Here is a 26,501-nt window from a genome sequence, read left to right as displayed (position 1 = left end):
CCCAATATCCTTTAATATCCCACTAAGTCTAACCTCACTCTCCTCCCCTTCACCTTTTAATATCTTACCCAGTCTAATCTCACTCTTCTCCTAACTCCCCCGCACACGTTAATATCCCACCTAGTCTGATTTCACTCTCCTCCCTCACTCTCTGTATCCTTTTCTACCCCTGTTTCCAGTAACTCTAATTCCCTCTGATAATACTAATGAACTGCTCTGCAACTGTGGGTTTTGGCAGACAATCCCACATTCTAACCAGACTACATGCAAATAGCGTTTTCGCCCTGGCCTAGATTTTTTTGTGATGACTTGGGATTTTTGTCCATTCTTTTGTTGATCAGCTGAGGGAATCTCACAACTATCTTCACAGTAAATGTTCAGAATTGGCTCATTCCAGAATTCAGTTCCAGTGAAAAATGCTGCAATGTCTTTGGCTTCTCTTCTGAACTCAGACAATAATACTGATTCCTGACAACCTGCCTGCACCTTTTTTCTATCAACAGTGCTATAATATGGAGAAAATCATCAGATCTTAGCCAGTATAATACTCAACCTATAATCAAAAGATTGTTCATTATGTTTTAGCTTTTATATTAACTAATTACAGATATGAACCCCAGTATTTTGTTTGCTTTTTATCTATAAAATGTCTTTATCTGCACAAGTTTAAACCTTTGATTACTTTTCTCCTCATCTCCATTTTTTTCTGTATTTTAGTTTCACATACTTTCAAAATTCATTACATTGAATTTTTCCGCAATGAATTCTATAGGATGTCCCAATGTCCTTGTCACAATCCTCATCACAATTTACATATTGTCCAATTTGGTGTTATTAGGACATTTTGATACTGTTCTCTCAGTTTCTAAATCCAGTTCAATGAACACATTTGTACTTCTACTAGTTGTAAGAATGTCAAGTAAAATTCATTTGGCTCAGCCTGACCTTGACAAAATCCAATCACAAACCAGCACTACAAAGGTGCTCAGAATTATCCATTGAGAAATTGTATGAGTGGCTTGTGGGCACAATGTCAATCTGATAGAGACAATGGGTTGTATTTTGCTGAAATGGGATTAAGAACACATTGGTAAATTAAAGTGGACCCACTATTAAACCGTACTATACTTGAGTTGGGAGCACCTAAAAGTGAAAATAAGTTCAACAATGATCGCTTTCCCAGCAACAACATTTCTCATATTGATGGAACACATTCACTGCAGAGAAGCTTGAACAATCTTCATTACCACTGAAGCAAGCAAACATCATACACTGATAACAGTCACACTGTTAAAGTTAAAAATCACACAACACCAGGTTACAGTCCAACAGGTTTATTTGGAAATACAATCTTTCGTAGCACTGCTCCTTTGTCAGGTATCTAGTGGGACAGGATCATAGGACAGAATTTATAGTGAAAATCAAAGTGTCATACAACTGTTGCAATATATTGAACAAACCTAGATTATTGTTAAGTCTTTAATCACTTAGAGTGGGGTTGCAGGTTTCGATTCAATGATACGCACCACTCTTTAGAATCAGTCTCATTCTTGGACACACGCATCTCCATCAAGGATGGGCACCTCAGCATCTCATTCTCCTCACGATGCTACACTTCTCTAGCTTCCACCCTAAACATATGAAAAAAGCCATCCCCTACGCATACACAGGATCTGTTCAGATTAGGAGGAACACGACAGACACCTGAAGGTGCTGAAGAACGCCCTCATAAGAACAGGATACGATGCTCAACGCATTGATCACCAGTTCTGACATGCCACAATGAGAAACTGTAATGACCTCTTCAGGAGACAGACATGGGATACGACTGACAGGGCGTATCCCATGTCTGTCCAGTATGACTGACTGGATTTGTTGTCCAGTACTTCCTGGGAGCGGAGAAACTGTGCCATGTTCTTCGCAGCCTGCAACACATTATCAATGAGGATGAGCACTTTGCCAAGCCCTTTTCTAAGCCTCCACTTCTCACCTTTAAACAACCACCAAACCTTAAACAGATCATTGTTCACAGCAAACTGCCTGGCCTTTAGGACAATATTGACCACAACGTCATACAATTCTGTCATGGCAACCATTGCAAGACATGTCAGAATGTCGACACGGATACCACCATTACACGTGTGGACACCATCCACCACATGCGCTGAAGGTACTCATGTGACTCGGTTAACATTGTCCATTTCATATGGTGCAGGCAAGGATACCCCAAGACCTGGCATATTGGAGAGACCAAGCAGATGCTACAACAGATGAATCATGGAACATTTGCCAGACAGGGATGTTCCCTCCAGTCGGGGAACACATGCATATACTCTGTCACTCTCGTGCACGTATACACAAATAGATCTATGGGGTGAATTTGCATTTGCAACTACATTCTATCTTGATCAAAAAGCATATGCTCTGTAGGCAGTCAAGTGACATTTTATCAATTCCTAATGAAGTTCAGGTGTTTACACATTAACGAATCAAACCTTGCAACTCCATTTTAAGTGATTAAAGACTTGCCAGCATCCTAGGTTTGCTCAGTACATTGCATCAGTTGTATGACACTTTGATCCTTTATTGTAAATTCTGTGTCCCACGATCCTGCTCCACTAGCAATCTGACGAAGGAGCAGCGCTTTGAAAGCTTGTACTGTACTTCCAAATAAATCATTTGGACTATAACCTGGTGTTGTGAAATGTTTAATTTTGCCTACCTGAGTCCAACACCAGCACCTCCCGATCACTGTTAGAAGTGTACTGTCGGCCCCCAAAAAGTCATCAGGCAATTGACAATCAGATATGTAGGCAATTTACTGAGTGTAAAAATAATAATAGGGTCCTGTGTAACTCAGGAAAGCTGACTGGAAAGGAACAGCATTTCTGGTTGAACACCAAAACAGAGCCATGACTTGTGGCATACATAGGCTAGTCCCAGCCTGAGGCAGATAGTTCTGCAGCAATTCCCTGGTTGGCTTTTTTCTGTTTTAGGGATGTAGTCATCACTGGATGGCATTTATTGCTTGCCTCTAATCATCCAGTGGGCAGTTAAGAGTCAACTACGTATTGCTGAGAGTCTGGAATCACTTGCTGGTCCCAGTAAGGACGGCAGATTTCCTTCCCTCTGGGTCTTTATTTTTGTTTTGAATCAACCTGTTCAGTTGACACAGCTCAAAAGCAGAAGGAACTTGAACCCAAGCCTTCTGGATCAGTCAGCTTATGCCCGAAACGTTGATTCTCCAACTCCTCAGATGCTGCCTGACCTGCTGTGCTTTTCCAGTGCCTCCACACTCTCGACTTCTGGTCCAGAGGTACCAACACTATTCTTGCACCACATGAGCCCCTTAGTCTGCTTTTTCTTTTACATACCTGGGTCGCATTTTTAAAAATCAACCTGTTCAGAGATATTACGGCACACCTCTGATGCAGGTGGGATTTGAATCTAGGCCTTTGGGCTAGAGGTAGGGCACTATCACTGGGCCACAAGGTCTCCATCTGGATCTGCTTCTTTTTTTTCTCTATTTTATATATCCAGAAGTGCTTTTGCACACAACTTGCCCACCACCATATCACTGTGACTTTGTTTTTGTGTTTTTGTTTCCTTTAATTTCCACCTGCGTAGCAAATTAACCATTCACAAGCAACTGGGTCTGCTTTATAGGAGCAAATTACTGTAGGTGCTGGAATCTGTACTGAAATCAAAACATGGAGTTCACAGTGGGTCAGGCAGCAGCCATGGAGAGAAAGCAAGCTAATGTTCATCAGTGTTTTATTTTAAAATCAATCTGTTCAGCAAAGTTATTACATACCTCTGGAACAAGTGGGACTTGAAGCTAGGCCTCCTGACTCAAAGGTAAGGATTCTACCACTGCACCACAAGGGCTCAGATGATGAATTCCAGCTTGGCAGCCACTGCCTGCAACCAAGGGAACTCATACTCAACAAGCTCCAGGAGGTGGTTAATTAGTGATTCCCCACAGGCCTGGTAGAGTTTATCACCTCTCCCCCTCCAAGTCCAAAGGTTCCCCTTTGCTCTTGTGACGATGTGTCACTTTGCCTATGGCTCCATTCCTGTTGCTTTCGACGTCTGGTCAGGGGTGTATAAAAAACTTCTGTGAAGACCACTGAAGTGCCATTGAGGGGGCTTGTCCTTGGTAGCAACCTCTGAGTGAGCTTCTGGAGCCTCTGACTCCATCTCCAAGTCCTTGTAGTCCTCAGGCTGGCTCTTGAGCTTTCAGTGGGTGGAGTTTCCCATCTACAGGATTCTGATCTTGGCATGTTCGTTGAAATGTTCATTTCTGTGGAGGGTTCTTGCTGACAGAGGTGGTCAATGTGTTTTTTTGGGGTCTTCTACCGGGATTTATCATGTATGATACAAAGGCCAGTATCCTGTCACTAAATCACCCTTTATTTACATATGGAAAGTCCTTGATTTTAGCACAGCTCCCTCAGAGCCAGCTCTCAGAGTGAACAGAAATGCCAAAAAACTTGCTCCAAACTTTCCAAATGTTCCTTTGCAGTAGCTCCTGAGATTAAAACATCACCCAACAATTTGCAACTCTGGGCCCTCTTTGGATGATGTTTGCCATGACCCTTTGAAAGATTGTGCAAGCCAAAGACACCTCAAAAGGCAAGCAAGTGCACTCATACAGTCCTTTGAGAGTATTTATGGTAACATACATTCAGGATGATACCTGAATCTCCAGTTAGAGGTAGCATAGTTCATAATGAATTTGGAAAAATGTGAGCCCCCAGCCAGCTCTACATACAAGTCTCCTATGTGTGCATAGGATATCTGCCTAAGCGGGAAGCTCTGCTGAATGTCAACTTATATAATCATTTTAATCCCCACAGAGACGGACTGACTTGTCAGGTCTTAAAACTGGAACTACTTTTCTGTAGTCAGTCCCTTTCCAAAAGATTGAGACCTTGCCCTTGAACAACCATTAAGGGACGTTGGACTGTCTGTCGCCTATGTGTAACTGGGGTGACAGTGGCCCCAGTAATACATAAGAGCTCCCCAAACGTTTTCTCCCCAACAACAAATACAGATACTGTCATAGTCATCGTGATGTACAGCATGGAAACAGACCCTTCGGTCCAACCCGTCCATGTCGACAAGATATCCCAACCCAATCTTGTCCCACCTACCAGCACCTGGCCCATATCCCTTCCTATTCATGTACCTGGATCTACCTCCATAAAAGGGGGTGGCCATGTACCTGAAGTTTTATCTTAACTGGAGCCACTTTGGGAGCAATGATACAATTTAGCTGTATCAATTCCTCATCCTTCGGCTGATTAATTGAGAAACTTTGATTATCTGAAGGACGTGAGTGGGCAGTATTTTGTTCGATTAATCGAATTCTTGGTAACATTGCTAGCCAAGCATTGGGACCTTGTGATCTTGTCCAGATAATCCAAAATGCGATTAATTGAATGCTGGATAATTGAGGTTCTTCTGTACATGCAAAGCCCTGCCTGGAGTTGGCTTTGCCATTTGACATGTGCAGTATGTGTGTCGCCGGTTTCAGTTACTTTGGACCCGATGACCATAAATGCGGCATGCATGTTCTTGCTCCCCACTGTGGAGAAACTTCTCATCCGGTTCTGGAACCTTGCAGCATTTGACTCCAATCGCACTTCCTTGGTAATACATGGGAGGCGTTGAGTTTTCAATGCAAAGTGTGGGTCACCCAAGGTGAGGGATGGTATCGTCTCTGGGACCCTGACATTCCAGAGCTCCTTTTACCATGGGAAAGAGCCAGTTTTATTACATTCGTGAGATCCAGATCTAGTACAGTCAGTAGCTTTCTTTGAGTCACAATATTATTTATTCCACAAACTAAGCAATCCCTTAACATGTCCCAAAGTGCTGACCTGTACTCAGTGTTCTACTAATTTTTGCAGTCCCATCAGGAATTCAGTAACTGGTTTCCCCAGGAAGTCTATTTGCTGTATTAAACCAGTAACACTGCAATGTGACAGATGACTTGGGGTCACGTTGGTCCTCAATTCGTCAAAGGACTCCGGGGTTGCGGGGTAGGTTAAACTCTTTATGATGCTGAAAGTCAGGCCCCCACAAATAGTCCGGAGAATCATTTTTTGTCGGTTTGAGAAAACGCTGATGAGTAAGATTGAGGAGAATCCCAAGATATTTTACAAGTATTTAAAGGGCAAGAGAATGACCACAAAAGAAGCAGGGCATATTAGGGACCAAGAGAGCAATTTGTGCAAGGAGCCAGAGCACATTGATAGAATGTCAACTAGGCACTTCATATCTGTCTTTACTCAGAAGGAGGAGGATGCAAGTATGGAATTCAAGAAAATGGACCGTGAAGTTCTTGAGCAAATTGAAAAAAAAAAGAAGTGAGGTGGTATTGGAGGTTTTGGCAGATTTGAAAGTAGTTAATCCACAGGTCTGGATGAGTCGTATCCCAGGATGCTGTGGAAAACAAAGATAGGGGCCCTGACCCGAATTTTTACATAGTCTCTGGCCACAGGAGAGGCACCATTGGACTGGAGGAGAGCTAATGTGGTTCCACCTTTCAAGAAGAGTGGTAAAGATAAACCAAAGAATTATAGACCAGAGAGTCTCACATCAGTGTTAGGCAAACCATTGGAGAAATTTCTGAAGGAGAAAGTTCATTTCAATTTCGAGAAGCAAGGTTTGATCAAGAATGGTCAGCATGGCTTTATCAGAGGGAATTCATGCCTAATGAATTTGACACAATATTTCGAGGAGGTTACCAAGCGTTTGGATGAGGGTAGGGCGATCAATATAGTGCATATGGATTTCAGCAAGGCCTTTGACAAAGACCCACATGGGAAACTGATAAGGAAGGTAAATGCTCAGGGGTAGCTTGGCAAAATGCTGTAGGAAGGTTGGAAGGGAGGCAAGATAAGAAGGAGAGTAATGTTTTTGATTAAGGAAAACATTAATACTGTAATTAGAGAGAATATTTCTGAGGGATCATCCAGTAAAACGATATGGGTAGAAATTTGAGAAAAGAAAGGGATGATCACCTTGATGGGTTTGTACTATCGAACCTGCAATAACCAGAGGTAAACTGAGGAACAAGTATGTAGACAAATCTCAGATATATGCAAGAATAATAAGGTTGTAACAGTATGTGATTTTAATTTTCCAAACATTGACTGTGACTGCCATTGTGTTAAAGGCTTGGATGGTAAGGAATTTGTTTAATGTGCTCAAGAAGACTTTCTTTATTAATATGCAAATATACCTACTCGAGAAGAAACAATACTTGACCTTCTCTTGAGAAATAAAGCATGGCAAGTGACTGAAGCGTTGGTAAGGAACAATTTGGGACTAGCGATCATAAGTTTGAAAGAGGGAAGGCAAAACCAGAAAGAATGGTGTTACAGTTAAATTGAGGTAATTACAGGGACACATGAGAGAGGAACTGATGAAAATCGACTGGAAGCAGAGCCTAGTGGGGAAGACAGTAGAGCAACAATGGCAGGAGTTTCTGGGGGTAATTGAGGAGAGTGCAGAGGTTTATCCCAAAGAAGAGGAAGCTTTTCCAGCAGGGGAGGGTAGGGGGGGGGGGGGGGGGGGGGAAATACAGTTTATTTCAGTGTGTCTGCTTTAATGCAAGGAGTGTCCAAAATAAGAGTGATGAACTTAGAGCATGGATCAGTACTTGGGGCTACGATGTTGTGGCCATAATGGAGATGTGGGTTTCACAGGGGCAGGAATGGTTGCTTGATGTTCCAGGGTTTAGAACGTTTAAAAAGAACAGGGAGGGTGGATAAAGAGGAGGGAGGAGTGGAGCATTGCTAATCAGAGAGTGCATCACAGTTACAAAAACTAAGGTTGTTGAGGAAGGTTTGTCTACTGAGTCAGTATGGGTGGTATGGGTATTTTTTGGTCTGCAGACCTATGACCAGCAGTGTGAGGCTGAATAGGCTGGGGCAGGTTTCCCTGGAGCGTTGGAGGCTGTATAAAATCATGAGGGGCAATGGATAGGAGAGTCCAAAGCTAGAGGATCGGTGCTGGGTCCACTGCTTTTTGTCATTTATATAAATGATTTGGATGTGAACACAGGAGGTAAGGTTAGTAAGTTTGCAGATAACACCAAAATTGGTGGTGTATTGAGCAGCAAAAAAAGGTTATATCAGAGTAAGACCATAAGACCGAGGAGTGGAAGTAAGGCCATTCAGCCCATTGAGTCCACTCCGCCATTTAATCATGGCTGATGGGCATTTCAATGCCACTTACCTGCACTCTCCCCATAGCCCTTAATTTCTTGCGAGATCAAGAATCTATCAATCTCTGCCTCGAAGACATTTAATGCCCTGGCCTTCACTGCGCTCCGTGGCAATGAATCCCACAGGTCCACTGCTCTCTGGGTGAAGAAAGGTCTCCTCAGTTCTGTTCTAAATTGACTGCGAGTAATTCTAAGGCTGTGCCCATGGGTCCTAGTATCCCCGTCTGACAGAAACAAATTTCCCAGCGTCCACCCTTTCTAAGCCATGCATTATCTTGCAAGTTTCTTTTAGATTTCTCCTCAACCGTCTAAACTCTAATGAATATAATCCAAGGATCCTCAGTATTGTATGTTAGGCCTACCATTCCAGGGATCATTTGCTAGTGCCAGTGTGTCCTTCCTGAGGTGTGGTGCCCAAAATTGGACACAGTATTCTAAATGGGGCCTAACTAGAGCTTCATAAAGTCTCAGTAGCACATTGCTGCTTTTACATTCCAACCCTCTTGAGATATACGACAACATTACACTTGCTTTCTTAACCACGGACTCACGGAGTACAGAAGGTCCTTGATCAGATGGGCCATTGGGCTGAGGAGTGGCAGGTGGAGTTTAATTTAAATAAACGTGAGGTGCTGCATTTTTTCAAAGGCAAATCTCAGTAGGGCTTATACATTTAATAGTAAGGTCCTTGGGAGAGTTGCTAAACAAAAAGACCATGGTCTCTTATTTCATAGTTCCTTGAAAGTGGATTCACGGGTAGACAGTGTAGTGAAGGTGGCGCTTGGTACACATGCCCTTTTATTGGGCAATGCATTGGGTATAGGAGTTGGGAGGTCATGTCATTGCCGTACAGAACATTGGTTTGGCCACTCTTCGAATACGGAGTTGCATTCTGGTTTCCCTGCTATAGGAAAGATGTTGTGAAACTTGAAAGGGTTCAGGAAGGATTTACAAGGATGTTGCCAGGGTTGGAGGGTTTGAGCTACAGGGAGAGGCTGAACAGGCTGGGGCTGTTTTCCCTGGAGTGTCTGAGGCTGAGGGGTGACCTTATAGAGGTTTACAAAATTATGAGGGGCAATGGATAGGGTAAATAGACAAGGTCTTTTCCCTGGGATGGGGGAGTCCTGAACTAGAGGGTATAGGTTTAAGGTGAGGGGGGAAAGATTTAAAAAAACACCTAAGGGGCAAAAGTTTCATGCAGAGGGTGGTGCATGTATGAAATGAGCTGCTGGTGGACGCTGGTACAATTACAGTATTTAAAAAGGTTTCTGGATGGGTACAAGAATAGGAAGGGTTGAGGGGGATATGGGCAAAATGCTAGCAAGTAGGACTAGGTTAATTTAGGATATCTGTTCAGTATCGACTGGACGGACTGTTTCCATTCTGTACATCTCTGTGACTCTATGGCTAATTGGTTGAATGGGCTGAAGAGTCGCAGATGGAGTTTAATTTGGATAAATGTGAAGTATTGCATTTTGGTAAACCATAAAGGCAGGACCTATACAAACAATGATAGGGCCCTGGTTAGTGTTGTGGAACAGAGACATAGGAGTTCAAGTACATAACTCTTTGAAATTTGCATCACAGGTAGACAGGGTGATTAAGGCATCATCTTACACATTTGTCTTCAATGCTCAGACATTTTGAGTATCGAAGTTGGGATGTTATTTTGAGATTGTACAGTATGTTAGTCAGGCCTTTTCCTGGACTACTGTGTGCAGTTCCGGTTGCCCTGCTATAGGAAGGATATTAGCGAGTTCTGAGAAGATTTGTAGCTCAGGTTGAGTTTCTGGATGTAAGTTTTCTCGCTGAGCTGAAAGGTTCGTTTTCAGACAGTACATTTCCCATTAGGCAACATCTTCAGCGAGCCTTCGGATGAAGCATTGGTGGTGTAGTCTGCTTTCTATTTATATGTTTGGGGGTTCCATGGGTTGGTGATATCATTTCCTGTGGTGATGCCATTTCCTGTTCTTTTTCACAGAGGGTGGTAGGTGGGGTCGAACTCGATGTGTTTGTTGATAGAGTTCCGGTTGGAATGCCATGCTTCTAGGAATTCTCATGTGTGTTTCTGTTTGGCTCGTACTCGGATGGATGTGTTGTCCCAGTCGAAGTGGTGTCCTTCCTCATCTGTATGCGAGGATACTAATGAGAGAGGGTCATGTCTTTTTGTGGTGAGTTGATGTTCATGTATCCCGGTGGCTCGTTTTCTGCCTGTTTGTTACAACTCTTGCACGGTATTTCATAAATGACATTTGTTTTGCTTGTTGTCTGTCTGAGGTCTTTCACGTTCATTAGCTGCTGTTTTAGCTAAACATATAAACAGAAAGCAGGCCCTACCACCACTGCTTCAAATGGAGGCTCACTGATGAGGTTACCTAGTATGGTGATGAAATGTCCGAAAACAAACCTTCCAGCTCAGCGAGCAAACCTACATCCATAGGAAGGCTATTACTAAATTGGAGAGGGTTCAGGAAAAAAAACCTTACCAGGATGTTACTGGGAACAGAGAGTTTGAGTTATAAAAAGAGGCTGAGAGGTTTTTCACTGGAGTGTAGGAGTTTATGGGGTGACCTCATAGAGGTTTATAAAATCATGAGGGGCATAGATAAGGAGAATAGCAAAGGTCTTTTTTCCTTGGGGAGAGGGAGCTCAAAACTAGAGGGAATATGTTTGAGGTGAGAGGAGAAAGTTTGAAAACGGACATGAGGAGCAACTTTTTTTACACAGAGAGTAGTTAGTGTGTGGAATGGACTGTCAGAGGAAGTGGTGGATACATTTAAAAGACATTTGATAAGTGAATGAATAGGAAAGGTTTGGAGGAATATCGGCTAAACACAGGCAAGTAGGACTAATTTAGTTTGGGAACACTGTCAACTTGGATTAGTTGGACCAAAGGGTCTGTTTCCATGCTATATGACATCATGACTAACCAAAATTGGCTTTGGGACAGGAGACAGAGGGTGATGGTAAAAAGGTGTTTGTGAGACTGGAACCCAGTTAGCATTAGAATGAAATGATGGATTCCTTATTATTCCTATATTCATAAATGATGGACATGAGAATGTGGATGGCAGCATGAGAAGTTAGTTTGCGGATTAGCGAAAGATTGACCAGGTGGTTGATTGTGATGATGATGTTAGGTTACAAGGGAATACAAATGGTTGGGTTACTTTGGGTAGACCAATCACAGATGAAATTTAACCCTGATAAATGTGTGATGATGCACTTTGGAAGAAGACACAAGACAAGGGTGCTTCAATGAATGGCAGGACTCTAATAAGCTCAGAGGAATAGAGTGACCTTCGGGTGCTTGTCCACAAATCCCTGAAGGTGGCAGGCAGGTTAATAGGGTAGTTAAGGTAGCAGATGGTACACTTGCATTTAACAGTTTTAGCATAGATTATAAGAATAGCAAAGTTATGTTGAAATTGTGCAGAACTTTTGTTAGGCCACAGCTGGAGTACTGCGTGCACATCTGCTTACTACATTACACGAATGATGTGATTGCATTGGAGAGGGTGCACAGGAGATTCACCAGGACGTTGTCTGGGATGGACCATTTCAGTGATGAAGAGAGACTGGATAAGCTCAAGTGGTTTTCTTTGGAGGAAAGAAAGTTGTGGGGGACCCGATAGAGGTGTATAAATTTATGATGTGCATGGACAGGGTGAATAGAAAGCAACTGTGCCCATTAGTCAAACAGTCAGTAACAAGGGACATAATTTTAAAGCAAAAGGCAGGAGGCTTAGTGGGGATTTGTGGAAAAGTCTGTTCAGCCAGAGTGTGGTGGGGATCTAGAACCCACTGCGGGAATAGTTGAGGCGGGAAACCTTTCAAAGTACTTGGATGAGCCCTTGAAATGTCATCACATTCAAGGCAATGGGCCTTGTGCAGAGAAGTGGAACTAGTAGTGCATTTTTGGTGGCACAGATTCAATGGGCCGAAGGGCTTCCTCTGTACTGTATGATTCTGTGAACGTACAAATGGAGACTGAATTATGTAAGGATAACGTAAAGGTGGTCTATAAACCTTTAACTGTATTATGACATCAGTAGAAACAATGCACTTTAATTAGCTGATGCCAATGGAGATTAATTTGACACCACAACAAAAAGAAAGACGACCAGCAGTCAGTCAGGAAAATCTCCAGTTTTCCAATGTTAAGTGTAACTTATGAAATGAACTATTTCTTGAATAATGGAGCATACATAGACAAATATTCCCAGCCATGCCTTGCAAAATCGATTGAAGAAGTTCGGACTGTTCTCCCTGGAGAGAACAACACAGAGGAGATCTGAGGTTTTCAAAATCATGGCCAGGCAGGACAGATAGTATGAAGCCATTTCTGCTTGTAAAAGAAACCAGATCGAGAGGGCAAAGATTTAAAGAGATGTGCAAATGAAGCAAGGGTGATGTGGAAGCAAAATGCAAACAGTAGTGTTAAGTGTATCCCAGGAGATTGTGGGAAGCTAGTGAAGAAATTGCAGGGTCCCTAGCAGAGATATCTGTATCATCGATAGCCACATGAGGTGCCAGAAGACTGCAGGGTGGCTAATGTTGTACTGTTATTTAGGTTGCAAGGATAGGCCAGGGAACTACAGACCGGTGCGCGTGACATCAGTAGTGAGTAAGTTGTTGGAGGGAATTCTGAAAGACAGGATCTACATACATATGGAAAGGCAAGGACTGATGAGGGATAGTCAGCGCAGCTTTATGTGAGGGAAATAGCCTGTTATAAACTTGATTGAGTTTTTTGAAGAGGTGACCAAGAAGATAGATGAAGGCAGAGCAATAAAGATTGAGTAGAGTTGTCTACATGGGCTTTAGCAAGGTCTTCGACATGGTTGACTGGTTAGTAAGGTTAGGCAAAAGTGAGGACTGCAGGTGCTGGAAACCAGAGTTTAGATCAGAGTGGTGCTGGAAAAGCACAGGTCTGGCAGCATCCGAGGAGCAGGAAAATCGACGTTTCAGACAAAAGCCCTTCATCAGGAATATCCTGATCTATTCCTGATGAAGGGCTTTTGCCCAAAACGTCGATTTTCCTGCTCCTCGGATGTTATCTGACCTGCTGTGCTTTTCCAGCACCACTCTGATCTAAACTCTGGTTAGTAAGGTTAGATCACGTAGGATCCAGGGAGAGCTAGCCAACTGGTTACAAAATTGATTTGATGGTAGGAGACGGAGGGTGGTTTTTCAGACTGGAGGCTTGCGACCAGTGGTTTGCTGCATGGATCAATGCTGTTTGTCATTTACATAAACAATTTGAATGAGAATATAGGAGCCATGGTTAATAAGCTTGCAGATGACACCAAAATTGGTGGTATAGTGGAAAGTAAAGGAAATTATCTAAGAGTACAATGGGCTCTTGATCAACTGGGCCAGTGGATCAAGGACTGGCAGATGAATAAATTTAGATAAATACATATATTTGGATAAATGCAAGGTGTTGCATTTTGGCAAGACAAACCAAGGCAGGACATACACAGTTAATGGTAGGGCCCTGGGGAGTGTTGTCGAACAACAAGACCTAGGGGTGCAGGTGGCGTCACACTTGAAAGTGGCGTCACAGGTAGACAGAGTGGTGAAGAAGACATTTTGTATGTTTGCCGTCATTGGTCAGAGCACTGAGTACAGTAGCTGGCATGTCATGTTATGGCTGTACAAGACATTAGTAAGGCCACATTTGGAGTACTATATACAATTCTGGTTGCCCTGCTAGAGGAAGGATAAGGTGAATAGCCAAGGTCCTTTCTCCAGTGTAAGGGAGTCGAAAACTGGACGGCACAAGTTCAAGGTGAGAGGGAAAAGATTTAAAAGGGAGCTAGAGGGCAACATTTTCATACAGAATGTGGTATGTGTATGGAACAAGCTGCCAGAGGAAGCTGAGAGTGACTGCAATTACAACATTTAAAAGACATTTGGACAGGCACATGGATAGGAAAGGTACAGAGGGATACGGGCCAAATGCAGGTAAATGAAACTAGTTCAAATGAGGAGACTGGGTCGGCATGGACGAGTTGGGCTGAAGAGTCTGTTTCCATGCTGTATGACTCTATTATCCTCAGTTGTTATTTGAAAAGGAGGGCAGAAGTTATGATTGGAACTTATTGAACTCAACATTTCGGCTGGAAGGCTGTGCAGTGCCTAACTGAAAGACAAGGTGTTAGTGCTTAAGCTTACATTGAACAAAAATACTTGCCAACAATACTTTGTCAATTACTCCACTTTCCTTTTCTTCAGTGTCTTTCTTAATTTCTCCATCTACCTTCTCTGCTTCTCCCTTTGCCATCAGTTCTGACTAAATCTTCTCTCTCCATATACACCATTCATTCCCAAACTGTAAAGCTCTCCAAAAGACACAGAAAACTTCAGAAAATTTGATCAACTTTTGGGATTGTCAATCACATCAAGATTTCCTCCTGTCCTTGCCCTCCAGTTTCTTGAGTAATGCCTCCTCCAAGCTGTGCCACAGTCCCAATTAACTGCTGACCTTCCAACTTACATTAGAGCACAGAGGAAGGAAAGAAAGTAAGCTCATATCTCATTCCAGACCCGCTCACTTAAACTCCTGTTGATCTACGTTTGCTCCTAGATCCCTGAATGACAACTCCATTTGAATCCATGTGTTTTGCTCTTTCATGGTTCAGTTGGTTGGCTTGTGATGCAGACTAATGTCAACAGCATGGGTTCAACTCCTGCCTCAACTGGGGTTACCAGGGAGAGAAACCTGCTCAACCTCTCCCCTCACCTGAGGTGTAGTGGCCCTTAAAAAGGGTGGTACAGTGGTTCAGTGGTTAGCACTACTGCCTCACAGCACCAGAGGTTTGATTCCACCCTTGGGTGACAGTGTGGAAGTTTGCAAATCCTCCCCATCTGCATGGGTTTCCTCCAGGTGCTTTGGTTTCCTCCCACAGTCCAAATACGTGCAGGTTAGGAGGACTGGCCATGCTAAATTGTCCCATAGTGTCCAGGGATGTGCAGTCTAGGTGGATTAGCCTTGGGAAATACGGGGTTATGGAGATAGGGTGATTTGATTTGATTTGGTGTATTAATGTCACAAGTACCAAGCTCGTGAAAAGTATTGTTTAACATATTACCCAGACAAATCATATCTTACATAAAAATACATTAGGGTAATAGAACAGAATGCAGAATATAGTGTTTCAGCTACAAAGAAGGTGCAGGAAAAGATCAATTCTAGTGTGAGAGAGGTCGGTTTGTAAGTCTGATAACAGCAGGGAAGAAGTTGTTCTTAAATCTGTTGGTCTGTGTTTTCAAACTTTTGTATGATCTGCCCAATGGAAGAGTGTATAACTGGGGTGGGAGGGGGTCTTTTATTATGTTGGCTGCTCTTCCAAAGCAGCGGGAAGTGTAGACAGAGTCAATGGAAGGAAGGCTGTTTTTGTGATAGACTGGGCCACATTCACAAATCTCTGCAATTTCTTGCGGTTGCTCTTTAGAGAGTCAGTGCAGACTCTATGGACCGAATGGCCTCTTTCCACACGGGAGGGATTCTATTTTATGATAATCCATTTCGTACACCAAGTTTTAGGTCATCTGTCATAATGCTGTGTTTACTGTGGTGTAGTTGTGACTGATTACATCCTGTAAACTGCCTTTGAAATGTTTTTCTAAATAAAGGCTCTTTTAAATCCCTTCCTGTGCTGTCTTGCTGTCTCTACGTATCCATCAACTTGCAAGCAAGTCTAAGTCTCAAGTTACCGGCACCTCCACATCATCTAAGTTAACAGCATAGGATAACACCTAGCCTATTGAGTCTATACTGAGCCTTTCCATAAAACTACCCAACTCAGTCCCAAGCTCCAGATTTTTCACTCGAACCTTGAAAATTAGCTCTCGTAGTGGTGTTGAAGTTATAATCAGATCAGCCATGATATCCTGGGTGTTGGAACAAATTCATGGGGCCAAATGGCTTACTCCTAACTCGTTGGATGTTTGGACAGACAAAGTCATTTTGGACTGAGATGTGGAGAAATGTCTTCACTTAAAGAGTGGTGAGCCTATGGAAATCTCTGCAAGAAAGCAGTTGAGGCCAAAACATTGAATGTTTACAAGAGAGAGCTACCTACAGCTTTGAAAGCTAAATGGATCAGCCAGCATAGGGAGAAAGTGGGAACAGGGGAGTGAGTTGGATTATCAGCCATGATCATATTGAATCATGGAGCAGGCTCAAAGGGCTGAATGGCCTCCCTTGGCTTCTATTTTCGATGTTACTGCAATCCCGCATTGGAATTCTTTTATGGATTCCTGAACGAAATATCTAGCCAGGACTTCATCTGTATACACTGTACATACATCCATCTGCCCACATCCAGCTGCTGTGCGCATGTAAATATTTCCCTAATCACTATGGAAACGAGCAGAAAACAATTATAGACCCAGTTAGATGCAGCATGGGTGGGAACAGATTTCTCACTTCCGTTCCATCCAGCACGAAAAGCCTTGTCACAACAACAACTGCTGCAAAAGAGTTCAACATACTGTGCAGGTTCCTGGCACACAGCAGAGATGAGGCAATCTCATTAGAACACTACAATAACCTCAAGGAGCTCGACATGTTTCATCTTGTAATTCTGACAGATGCACATCAGGTCATGCTGCAATTTACCGGGATTGTTTTGCAACCATGATTCACTTCACTGAGTACTTTTCACAGTTTGATATTAGTCCCAAATGTTCACTTCTGTTCCTGGTCAACCAAACTTGGGAATCTAATTTTTCCTAGAAGGAGAGGTAAACTGTGACTGACGAACTTTGCAGAATTTTTTTTCCCCCGATATTTCCCTCACAAGAGTTCTTAGTGCTCACTTATTTAAACAGCATGAGACATTTAACCTCATGGGTAACTTATTTCTCTGCCCTTCCCTTCCTGATCCTTTTCTCTCAATACAAGGACAGAAACAAAGAGGGTAAGAGCAGACTTGCAGTAATTTTTCAGAACCTCAGGATGCTTTACGATCAAGTACTTCTGAAATATTGTCACAATTACAAGGTCCTATAGTCGGGAGATAAATAACCAGATATAATCTGAATTGGTGATATTGGTTGACAGAACAATGCTCATTAGTACAAATTAGTACCCCTGTTGTTCTTCCCCTGATGTGGGATTTTTCAAATTAAATAAACAAATAAATCAAATGATGCAGCCTTCCGCTCCCACCCCCCCTCCCTCAGGACTTCACTGAAGTATTAGATGCTTTACCATGACAAACAAGCCAAGCAGTCTCTTCGGAAATCCTCATCTTCTCTAGTTTCTTTCCCGTCTCGCATCCCGCTCCCTCCAAACTGCTATCTCTACACTCATCTTACCCATGAGATCCACCCCTCAATCATATTCCACTCAACTGCAGTGTTGGTCAAACTTCTCTTCTCAATCTCCATTTTGTTAATAAGTCCCATTCCTTAAATGCTGCCTAACCCAAATTCACACCACCAATCAGGTTCCCACTCTTCTCCTAACCCTCATCAAAATCATGATCACTTCCTTCCCTAGCCACTTTTGGCAGCCTCTGACACTGTTGACCTCCTCTATATTAATCTAGCAGCAAACCCAGGGATTACAAAATTCCACTAAAATCCTCAGCCAATATTACTGAGCTACTTAAAGTTGGAGGAGGTTTTTAAAAAAGTACTAAAAATGTAGTTACAAAAAGTTAGCTCAGAGCTTGTTTGCATCTTATTTTGTCCACTTGAGCAGTTAGAAGAAAGTATTTAATCTGACAAAGTTCTTCTCTACCATACGTAAATAAACTCATTGGCCAATTTAAATTTAAAACAAGATCCAATCTGATGTTCTACCAGTCACAGAGGATGATGTGGAGCCACAGGAAGTAATAACAATCAGACAGGGGTGTTGTTCACTTCCTGGCACAAGATTGACAGCTTCATTTGGATCCCACGTCAAAAGTACATACACTCTTGAAATTCTGAGAAGTCTGCAGCTAGCCATGATCTAACAGGAGATAAAATAATCCATAGTAAAGGTAGAGAAGAACCTAAAACGCAACAACTCAATTCACTATGTTAGACAGAAGCAGCATGACTAGTTATGACTAGTTAGCATATTTCTTGGCTCTATGGATACCTTTGAGGTGGCACACTTGAAAAAATATGAGAGATGCAAAAATATCAATCCCCAGATAATGAATGTCAGTGGAACTTTCCATTGTTTTCAACCTTTCATTTTCCTTCTGCTAGTTCTAGGAACCATGGCAGAGAAATAACGGTGTCAGTATCAAACTGAACAGTTATTGTTATGTCAGGTACGACTGACATAAATGTGGCAGGGAAATGGTACACTTTCCAGAAATCGATGGAGTGGATGGAGGCGTCATGGTACGTTACACTACAGGTGGTAACTGCTAGTACTTCAGTGGACTCACACGAATGCCCTGGGCACATGAGTTCAAATCCTACCATAAAAATTAATTCATAAATCTGGAATTGAAAGCTCAGAAATGGTGACTATCAACCACTGTCAATGTTGTAAAAACCCACCTGCTTCATTCGTACCTCTTACATTTAGGGAAGGAAATTGGCCAACTTAATGGAGTCTGACTTACATTTAAGTCCAGACCCACAGCAACATGGCTGACTTTGAAATGCTGAGGACTCAATGGCAATTAGGGCTATATCCCATGCAAGGAAAACAAAAAGTTCTGTTCACAGAACCAAATCTCTTAGGACATTTTATTCAAATGCCTGTGTCCACATTTGTACATTCTGCTCTAATTCATCATGCTGTAATTCTAACAGCTGAACAACAGGTGGTACTGCTGAACCATAAGCATCTTTCTCAACTGATTTTGTTTTTATAGAGGTCAATGGGTACTGACTTTTAAAATTAATGACTTTGAAAATACAATTTTGTTTATTTTCCTGCTTTGAAAATAATTTCCACATACACTGCAGTCTTACCACATTTATGAGACAGCTTAGCTGCCCTCTTCTTGAGCTCTGCACTACCACTCTTGCTGAGGTGACCAATAATTTCAAAAGAACTTCTGCTCCCCATTGGCTTGTGACAATTGGCACCTACTGACTAACATGTGTGGGTTCTCCACCCTATTTCCATCTGCCACCCTAGCCATGCTCAATCTTGGGCCCTCCTCTTTCCTTTCTGCCAAGTGGCGGTACATTGGTATTTGCAGCCACGGTCACCCCAATAACACAGAAATCCAACATCACTTGAACAACAATAAATTAGTCTTCATGAGGCAAAATCCTGAAGCCCCTCTGGCAGCTTTCCTCTCATTTGATTCCAATACATTGTTTTCAAACTTCCCTCACTGGGCCCAGCCATATTGCTCAATTGGCATTCACTTGCATAACCCAACTTCCTCCTTGATTTCTCTCCCTTCACCATTTGCTTATTCACACATTCCTTGATCTATTTATATAATGCCTCAAAATTCTCATCTTTCTGACAAGTCTCATTTACCTCCTTGAACATTGTCCCTTTTACATGCTTTAGACTCACTGCATCACTTGGGGTGATCCACTGGTGTAAAAGAAAGCAAGGAAAGGTTGCAAGGAATGTTGTGTGCCAATTGAAGAGGAGGACTAGGGTGTTTAGGATGAACACTATTGGTCTGTTCAAACACAAATCGTGCTGCACTGAAAGAGGAGCATTTAGGGGAACATTGACCCAGGCTTGCAGAAATGCTCAGACTTCAATTTCATACCTGCATGATAGGCCACTGATCCTCGACTCCAGCCTGGATGACGATTTTTTGGGTAGTCCTAAAAAAGGAAGTGAAAAGTAATCAAACAACTTGGGTGAAAGCGGTGCAACATGTGAGAAACAGTTCACAATTTCCAGGTCATGTCTGTTCTAAAATGAGAATAACTAGTTTCAATGTTTAATTACTGCTCTGTGTTCAGTGTGCAAATATTGCAATTTGAAAAGAATTTGTAAGATACTCATTTTTAAAATTAATCATTTCAGGTAAAGTGGCGGCACGGTGGTTCGCACTGCTGCCTCACTGCGCCAGAGACCCGGGTTCAATTCCCGCCTCAGGCGACTCTCTGTGTGGAGTTTGCACATTCTCCCCGTGTCTGCGTGGGTTTCCTCCCACAGTCCAAAAATGTGCAGGTTAGGTGAATTGGCCACGCTAAATTGCCTGTAGTGTTAGGTGAGGGGGTAAATGTAGGGGAATGGGTCTGGCTGGGTTGCGCTTCGGAGGGTTGGTGTGGACTTGTTGGGCTGAAGGGCCTATTTCCACACTGTAACTAATCTAATCTAAATCTAATCTAATCACAAATGTCAGTCATGAAGAATGGACCACTTTTCAATTCAGAGATCCAGCTTCAGATAGACCCTGAGGCACACGAGCAGAAGTCAGCCAAATCTAGCCCACTGAGTCTACTCTGGCATTCAATGAGGTCATGACTGGATAATTCCCAATTACACTGTTCTGCCTTTTCCCTGTAACACGTGATTCCCTTACAGATTAAAAATCGGTCTGTCTCAGTCCTGGATGTACCTAATGATTCAGCCTCAACAGTCTGTGGTGGTAAATAATTCCACAGGTTCTCAACACTCGGAAGAAATTTTCCTAACTTCTGTCCTAAATGTGCAATGTCTGACTGTGAGATTGTGTCCCCTGGTTCTTGACTCTCCCACTTCCTTAAGTGGTCATCTGAGCATATTACAAGTTTAATAAAGAAATACAAATTTCATAATAAAAGTTACATTGTAATATGCTTTGTACCTTTCAAAGCCTTCATTAAAGTTTTCACTTTAAGGCCTGGATTTCAACAGAAGTTTTAGGAAACATCAGGTGGACAGAAATTCAAACCAATTCTGTGCATCCTGAGCGACTTGCAGAGTTTTTCAGTTTGCACACAGTACATCAACAGAACATGAAGTGAAAGGGCCTGTGACCTAAATGCAGTGAGCACCTTACAGTATATTTGGTTTTGCCCACAAGGCTTGAAGAAAACACATAGATTGAATTCTCAAACAGTTTTATTTGGGCAGGTGATGACATTTCAGTGTTATAAATTACTGCCCTTTTTCTAATCTGAAGTGCTCAGAGACAATACTGTAACTTAAGTCACTAAATGTTCTTTGTTAGCTGTTAGATTAGTGGATTGTTTGACAATATAATTCTTTTCAGGCATTCCCCTGATTAAAAATACTCTTCTGGACCACTTTTGAGGTTTCAGAAAAGAAACAAAGACTTGGATTCCAAAAGCACCTTTCACAATCTTAAACTGTCACAAAGAGCTTTCACTATCAAAGAAGTACTTGTGAAATGCAGTTACTGTTATAGAGTCAGAGATGTTGTACTGTAGAAACTGGTCTGCAGCAGATCATTTGCACATAGCAAGCTCCCACAAACAACAAACTGATTAAAACAGATTATCTGGTCATTGTGATGTTGAATGAGGGATTAACATTGACCAGGACACTAAGCAGAACTCCCCTACTCACCTTCCAACTAGTGTCATGGGATCTTTTATAACCAGCTGACAGAACCTCTATCTGATACAGCATGGAAATAAAACTTTCAGTCCAACGATCCACGCTGACCATGTTTCCAAACCAAACTAGTCCCACTTGCCTGCATTTGGCCCATATCCCTCCAAACCTTTTCTATTCATGTACTTATCTAAACATCTTTTAAAATGTTGTAAACTGTACTGCTTCCACCACTTCCTCTAGCAGTTTGTTTCACACATGAAGTACTCTCTGTGGAAAAAGGTTGCCCCTTCTGTCCTTTTAAAACTTTCTCCTTTCACCTTAAAAATGTGTCCCCTAGTTTTGAACTCTCCCACACCAGGGAAAAGACCCTTGCTATTCACCTTATCTCTGCCCCTCATGATTTTATAAACCTCTATAAGCTCACCCTGAACCCCCTACGCTCCAGTGAAAAAAGTCCCGGCCTCTCCAGTCTATTTTTATAGCTCAAACCCTCCATTGCCAGCTACATCCTGATAAATCCTTTTTGAACCCTCTCCAATTTAACAATATCCTTCCCATAGCATGGTGACCAGAACTACACACACTACTCCAAAAGAGGTCTCTCCAATGTCCTGTACAACCTCAACATGATGTCCTAAGATCTGAGCAATGAAGGCAAACATGCTAAATGCCTTCTGAACCATAATTCCAAAGAATTATGCAAATAAACCCTTCTCTGTTCAACAACATGACCCAGGGCCCTATCATTAATTGTTTAAGTCCTGGTCTTGTTTGTTTTACCAAAATGAAAAGTCCATCAACAGCATTTGCCCCTGAGGTCATGGGTTCAAGCTCTCAATCCAGCAATTTGAGCTGTGCTTCCAAGTGTTGTCCTAAGTGTGTGCTATGCGGTCGAGGTGCCATCTTTCAGATCAGATACTGAGGCCCTGTTTGCTCTCGAGTGAATGGAAAAGATCCCATGGCAGTATTTTGGAACAATAACAGGGGAGTTATCTCTAGGAGCTGGGGCATATTTATTTTTTGATCAACATCGCAAAATAACCCACAGGTTATCCGGTCATTATTTCGTTGCTGTTTGCGGGAACTTTCTGTAAGTCTGTTGGCTGCTACATAATGACAGTACCAGCGCCTCAAAATTACAGGTCACTTCATTAGATTGAGGTGCTTTGGGGCATTCTGAAATGCAGGTCGACAGACAAAAACTGGAGGCCATGAATAAAGTCTACAGGGAATTTAGAAGACAGGCCTTTTTCCAAAATTTAACAATGGCTGGAGAAAGAAACAGTTGTACTGTTTACACAGAATTTCAGTCCAAAATGTTGACATAGACACTTTGAATGTTAAATGTTGATGTAAAAGTGTGAGCAAGATCACTATAGTGACTATTAGCAGAGTTTAAGTATAATGCTTAGGTGATTCCTGACACGTTGTTAATTTTCTTCCTTGTTCTGCGAGATAGGGTTGACAGTGAGAACCTTTTTCCACGTATGGAGTCAGCTATTACAAGGGGGCATAGCTTTAAATTAAGGGGGGGTAGATATAGGACTGATGTTAGGGGTAGGTTCTTCACTCAGCGAGTTGTGAGTTCATGGAATGCCCTGCCAGTAGCAGTAGTGGACTCTCCCTCTTTATGGGTATTTAAGCGGGCATTGGATAGGTATATGGAGGATAGTGGGTTAGTGTAGGTTAGGTGGGCTTGGATCGGCGCAACATCGAGGGCCGAAGGGCCTGTACTGCGCTGTATTCTTCTATGTTCTATGTTAAAAAGTGGACGTCTTGCTAGGATCAGCTTTCATGGTCACTACTCATCGTCCCAGTCACTCCTCAATCCAGAATTTCATTCATAAAGCCTCTCTCTCACTTCAACTCAACTCAACTCATTCCCACCCGCACCCCCCACCCCCCAACCCCACCCCCACCATGTCTATGCTGACCAACAAACACTGGTCTATACTAAAATCAAACAAAGAACTGCTGATGCTGACAATCTGAAACAGAAAACAGAAATTGCTGGAGAAACTCAGCATGTTTGGCAGCATCAGTGGGAAGAAAGCCCAGTTAAAGTTTCAAGTCTAATGACTCTTCTTCAGAACTGTCAGCAGCTCAGATAAGGTCGTATTTATGCTGAACCACAAGTTGGATTGAGGGGAGCATTGGGAAGCGTGAGTGGATAGGTGGAGATGGAGCCCGGAGGGAGAAAGAGATATGAAGTGGGGAGGTAAACAAGGAGATTATGGATAGCAGGCCAGGACAGAAGAAAAGCTGAACAAGTGATAATAAGAACTAAGAGTATGAGAAAATGAGGAAACAGGATTACGTGAGAATGGGTGACTGTGCCAAAAGCATGCCATAACATGACTGGGTGTGGGGTGGGTAAAAACATGGAAGGAAGGAATCAGGCTGTAAAGCTATTGAACTCAATATTGAGTCCTAGGGACTGCAGGGTCCCCAAGCAGAAAATGAGATGCTGTTCTTCAAGCCTCAGCACAAGATTGACTGGTCTGTAATGACCTGGCCTATCCTTGCTGTCTTTCTTGAACAAAGGAACCACATTAGCTATCATCCAATCATTTGGTGGCCAGCAAAATATTAAATATCGCCACCAGGGCCCCAGAAATCTCCTCCCTTGGCTCCCATAGCAGCCTCTCATCAGGCTCCGGGGATTTATGCACCTCTATGCTCGCTAAAACATCTAACATCCCCTCTTTATGAACCTTAACGTGTTCTATAACCTCACTCTCACAACTGAAGTCCCCGCTTAAAATGTCTTTCTCTTCTGTGAATACAGATGATTTAAGACTTCACCCACGTCCACTTGCCCCATGTACAGGTTGACTATTTGGTCTCTCATAGGTCCCACTCTTTTCCTAATAAACCTCGTAATATGCATGTAAAAAGTCTTGGGATTTTTCTTGATCCCATTTGCAAAGATATTCCACGGCTCCTCCTTGCTCTCCTGATTTCCTGTTTAGGTAACCTCTCTGTACTTTTGAAGGGCCTCCACTGTTTTTAATGCTCTATACTTGATACATGTTTTCTCCCTTTTCTTTATCTAACTATTGATATCCATTATCATTCAGGACTCCCTAGACTTGCTGGTGGTGCTCTTCACTCTTACAGGAAATACGCTGGCCCTGAATTCTCACAACACTACTATTAAAAGACTTGCTGCAAGTAGCAAGTCTATATGGATTTCAGTAAGGCCTTTGATAAGGTTCCATATGGCAAGCTACTCTGGAAGGTTCGATCGCCTGGCATTTATTCCTGATAAAGGGCTTTTGCCCAAAACGTCGATTTTGCTGCTCCTCGGATGCTGCCTGAACTGCTGTGCTCTTCCAGCACCACTAATCCAAAATTCAAGGAGAGCTGGAAAATTTAATATTTAATTGGCTTCATGGTAGGAAGCAGAGGGTAATTGTGGAAGGATGCTTGTCTAACTGGAGGCCTGTGACTGGTGGTATGCCTCAGGGGTCGATGCTGGGCTCGTTGCTATTTGTTATCTATAACAATGATTTGGATGAGAATATACAAGGCATAGTTAGTCAGTTTGCAGATGACACTAAAATACGAGGTATTGTGGACAATGAGCAAGGTTATGAGAAATTACAGCAGGACCTTGATCAGCTGGAGTACTGGGCCAAGAAATATCAAATGGAGTTTAATATAGATAAGAGTATTTTGGAAAAGTCAAATCAAGGTAGGAGGTTTGTGGTGAACAGGGACTTTAAGGATTGTAGTAACACAGAGGGACTTTGGAGTTCAGATGCATGGTTCTCTGATAGTAGAATCACAGGTAGACAGGGCAGTGAAGGAGGCTTTTGGCACACTGGCCTTCATCAGTCAGGGCAATGGGTCTAGAAGCCGGGAAGTTACGTTGCAGTTGTACAGGACGTTGGTGAGGCCACACCTGGAGTATTGAGTTCAGTTTTAGTCAACTTGCAACAGGAAGGATGTTATTAAACTGGAAAGAGCACAGAAGAAATTTGCAAGGATGTTGCCAGGACACAAGAGTCTGAGTTATAGGGAGAGGTTGGACAAGCTAGGAAGTTTTTCTTTAAAGCATAGGAGACTGAGGGGGGATGTTTTTGAAGTGTACGAGATCATGAGGGCATGGATAGGGTGAATGCACTCAGTCTTTTTCCCAGGGTTGCAGAATCAAGAACTAGAGGGCATCAGTTTAACGTTAGAGGGGGAAGCATAAAAGGGAACATGAGGGACAACTTGTTTTTTTACACAGAGGGTGGTGCACATATGGAATGAGCAGCAGTGGAAGTAGTTGAGGCAGGTAAATAGTCAACATTTAAAAGGCATTCAGACAAAAGCATGGATATAAAAGGTTTAGACCATGTCCAAGTGCAAGGAAATGGGGTTAGAGTGGATGGACATTTTGGTCGGCCTGGACCATGTTGGGATAAAGGGCCTGTCTCCATGCTGTAGGACTCTATGTCTCTAGCAGTTTATGTTTGCCGCATCATTTCGAATAATATTAAAATTGGCCTTTTCCAATTCAGACACAACATCTGCGCTATCCTTATCCTCTTTCATAAGAATTATGAAACTTACAGAGTAATGTCACTATCCCCAAAATGCTCGCACACAAACTTCAATCACTTGGCTGGCTTCGTTCCCGAGGATTAGGTCGAACACTGTCTCATCTCTACTAATACCATCTACTTATTGGCATAAAAAGCTTTAAAAATCCCAGCCTGTCTCATCCTTTCATACTGAAGATCTCAGCTAATTTCAGCAAAGTTGAAGTCTCTTACAAACATACCCCTGTTTCTTTCTGTGATTTGCCCACATATCTGCTCC

At 42.6% G+C, this 26,501-nt stretch overlaps 1 protein-coding gene across 4 annotated transcripts in view; it reads right to left on the bottom strand.

Moving 5' to 3' along the window:
- spryd3 (SPRY domain containing 3) overlaps positions 1 to 26,501 on the bottom strand; it is a 371,797-nt gene that overhangs the window by 76,433 nt on the left and 268,863 nt on the right. For all 4 annotated transcript variants that reach the window (XM_072567352.1, XM_072567351.1, XM_072567354.1 and 1 more), the window contains exon 8: positions 19,945 to 20,002. In XM_072567352.1, the coding sequence (XP_072423453.1) occupies positions 19,945 to 20,002 (58 nt within the window). The remainder of the gene's footprint in view (positions 1 to 19,944; positions 20,003 to 26,501) is intronic.

The sequence above is a fragment of the Chiloscyllium punctatum genome, chromosome X, assembly GCF_047496795.1.
Source record: "Chiloscyllium punctatum isolate Juve2018m chromosome X, sChiPun1.3, whole genome shotgun sequence".
Classification (NCBI taxonomy): Eukaryota; Metazoa; Chordata; class Chondrichthyes; order Orectolobiformes; family Hemiscylliidae; genus Chiloscyllium; species Chiloscyllium punctatum.
The sequence above is the reverse complement of the archived record's forward strand: the minus strand, read 5'-3'. Positions and strand labels throughout refer to the sequence as shown.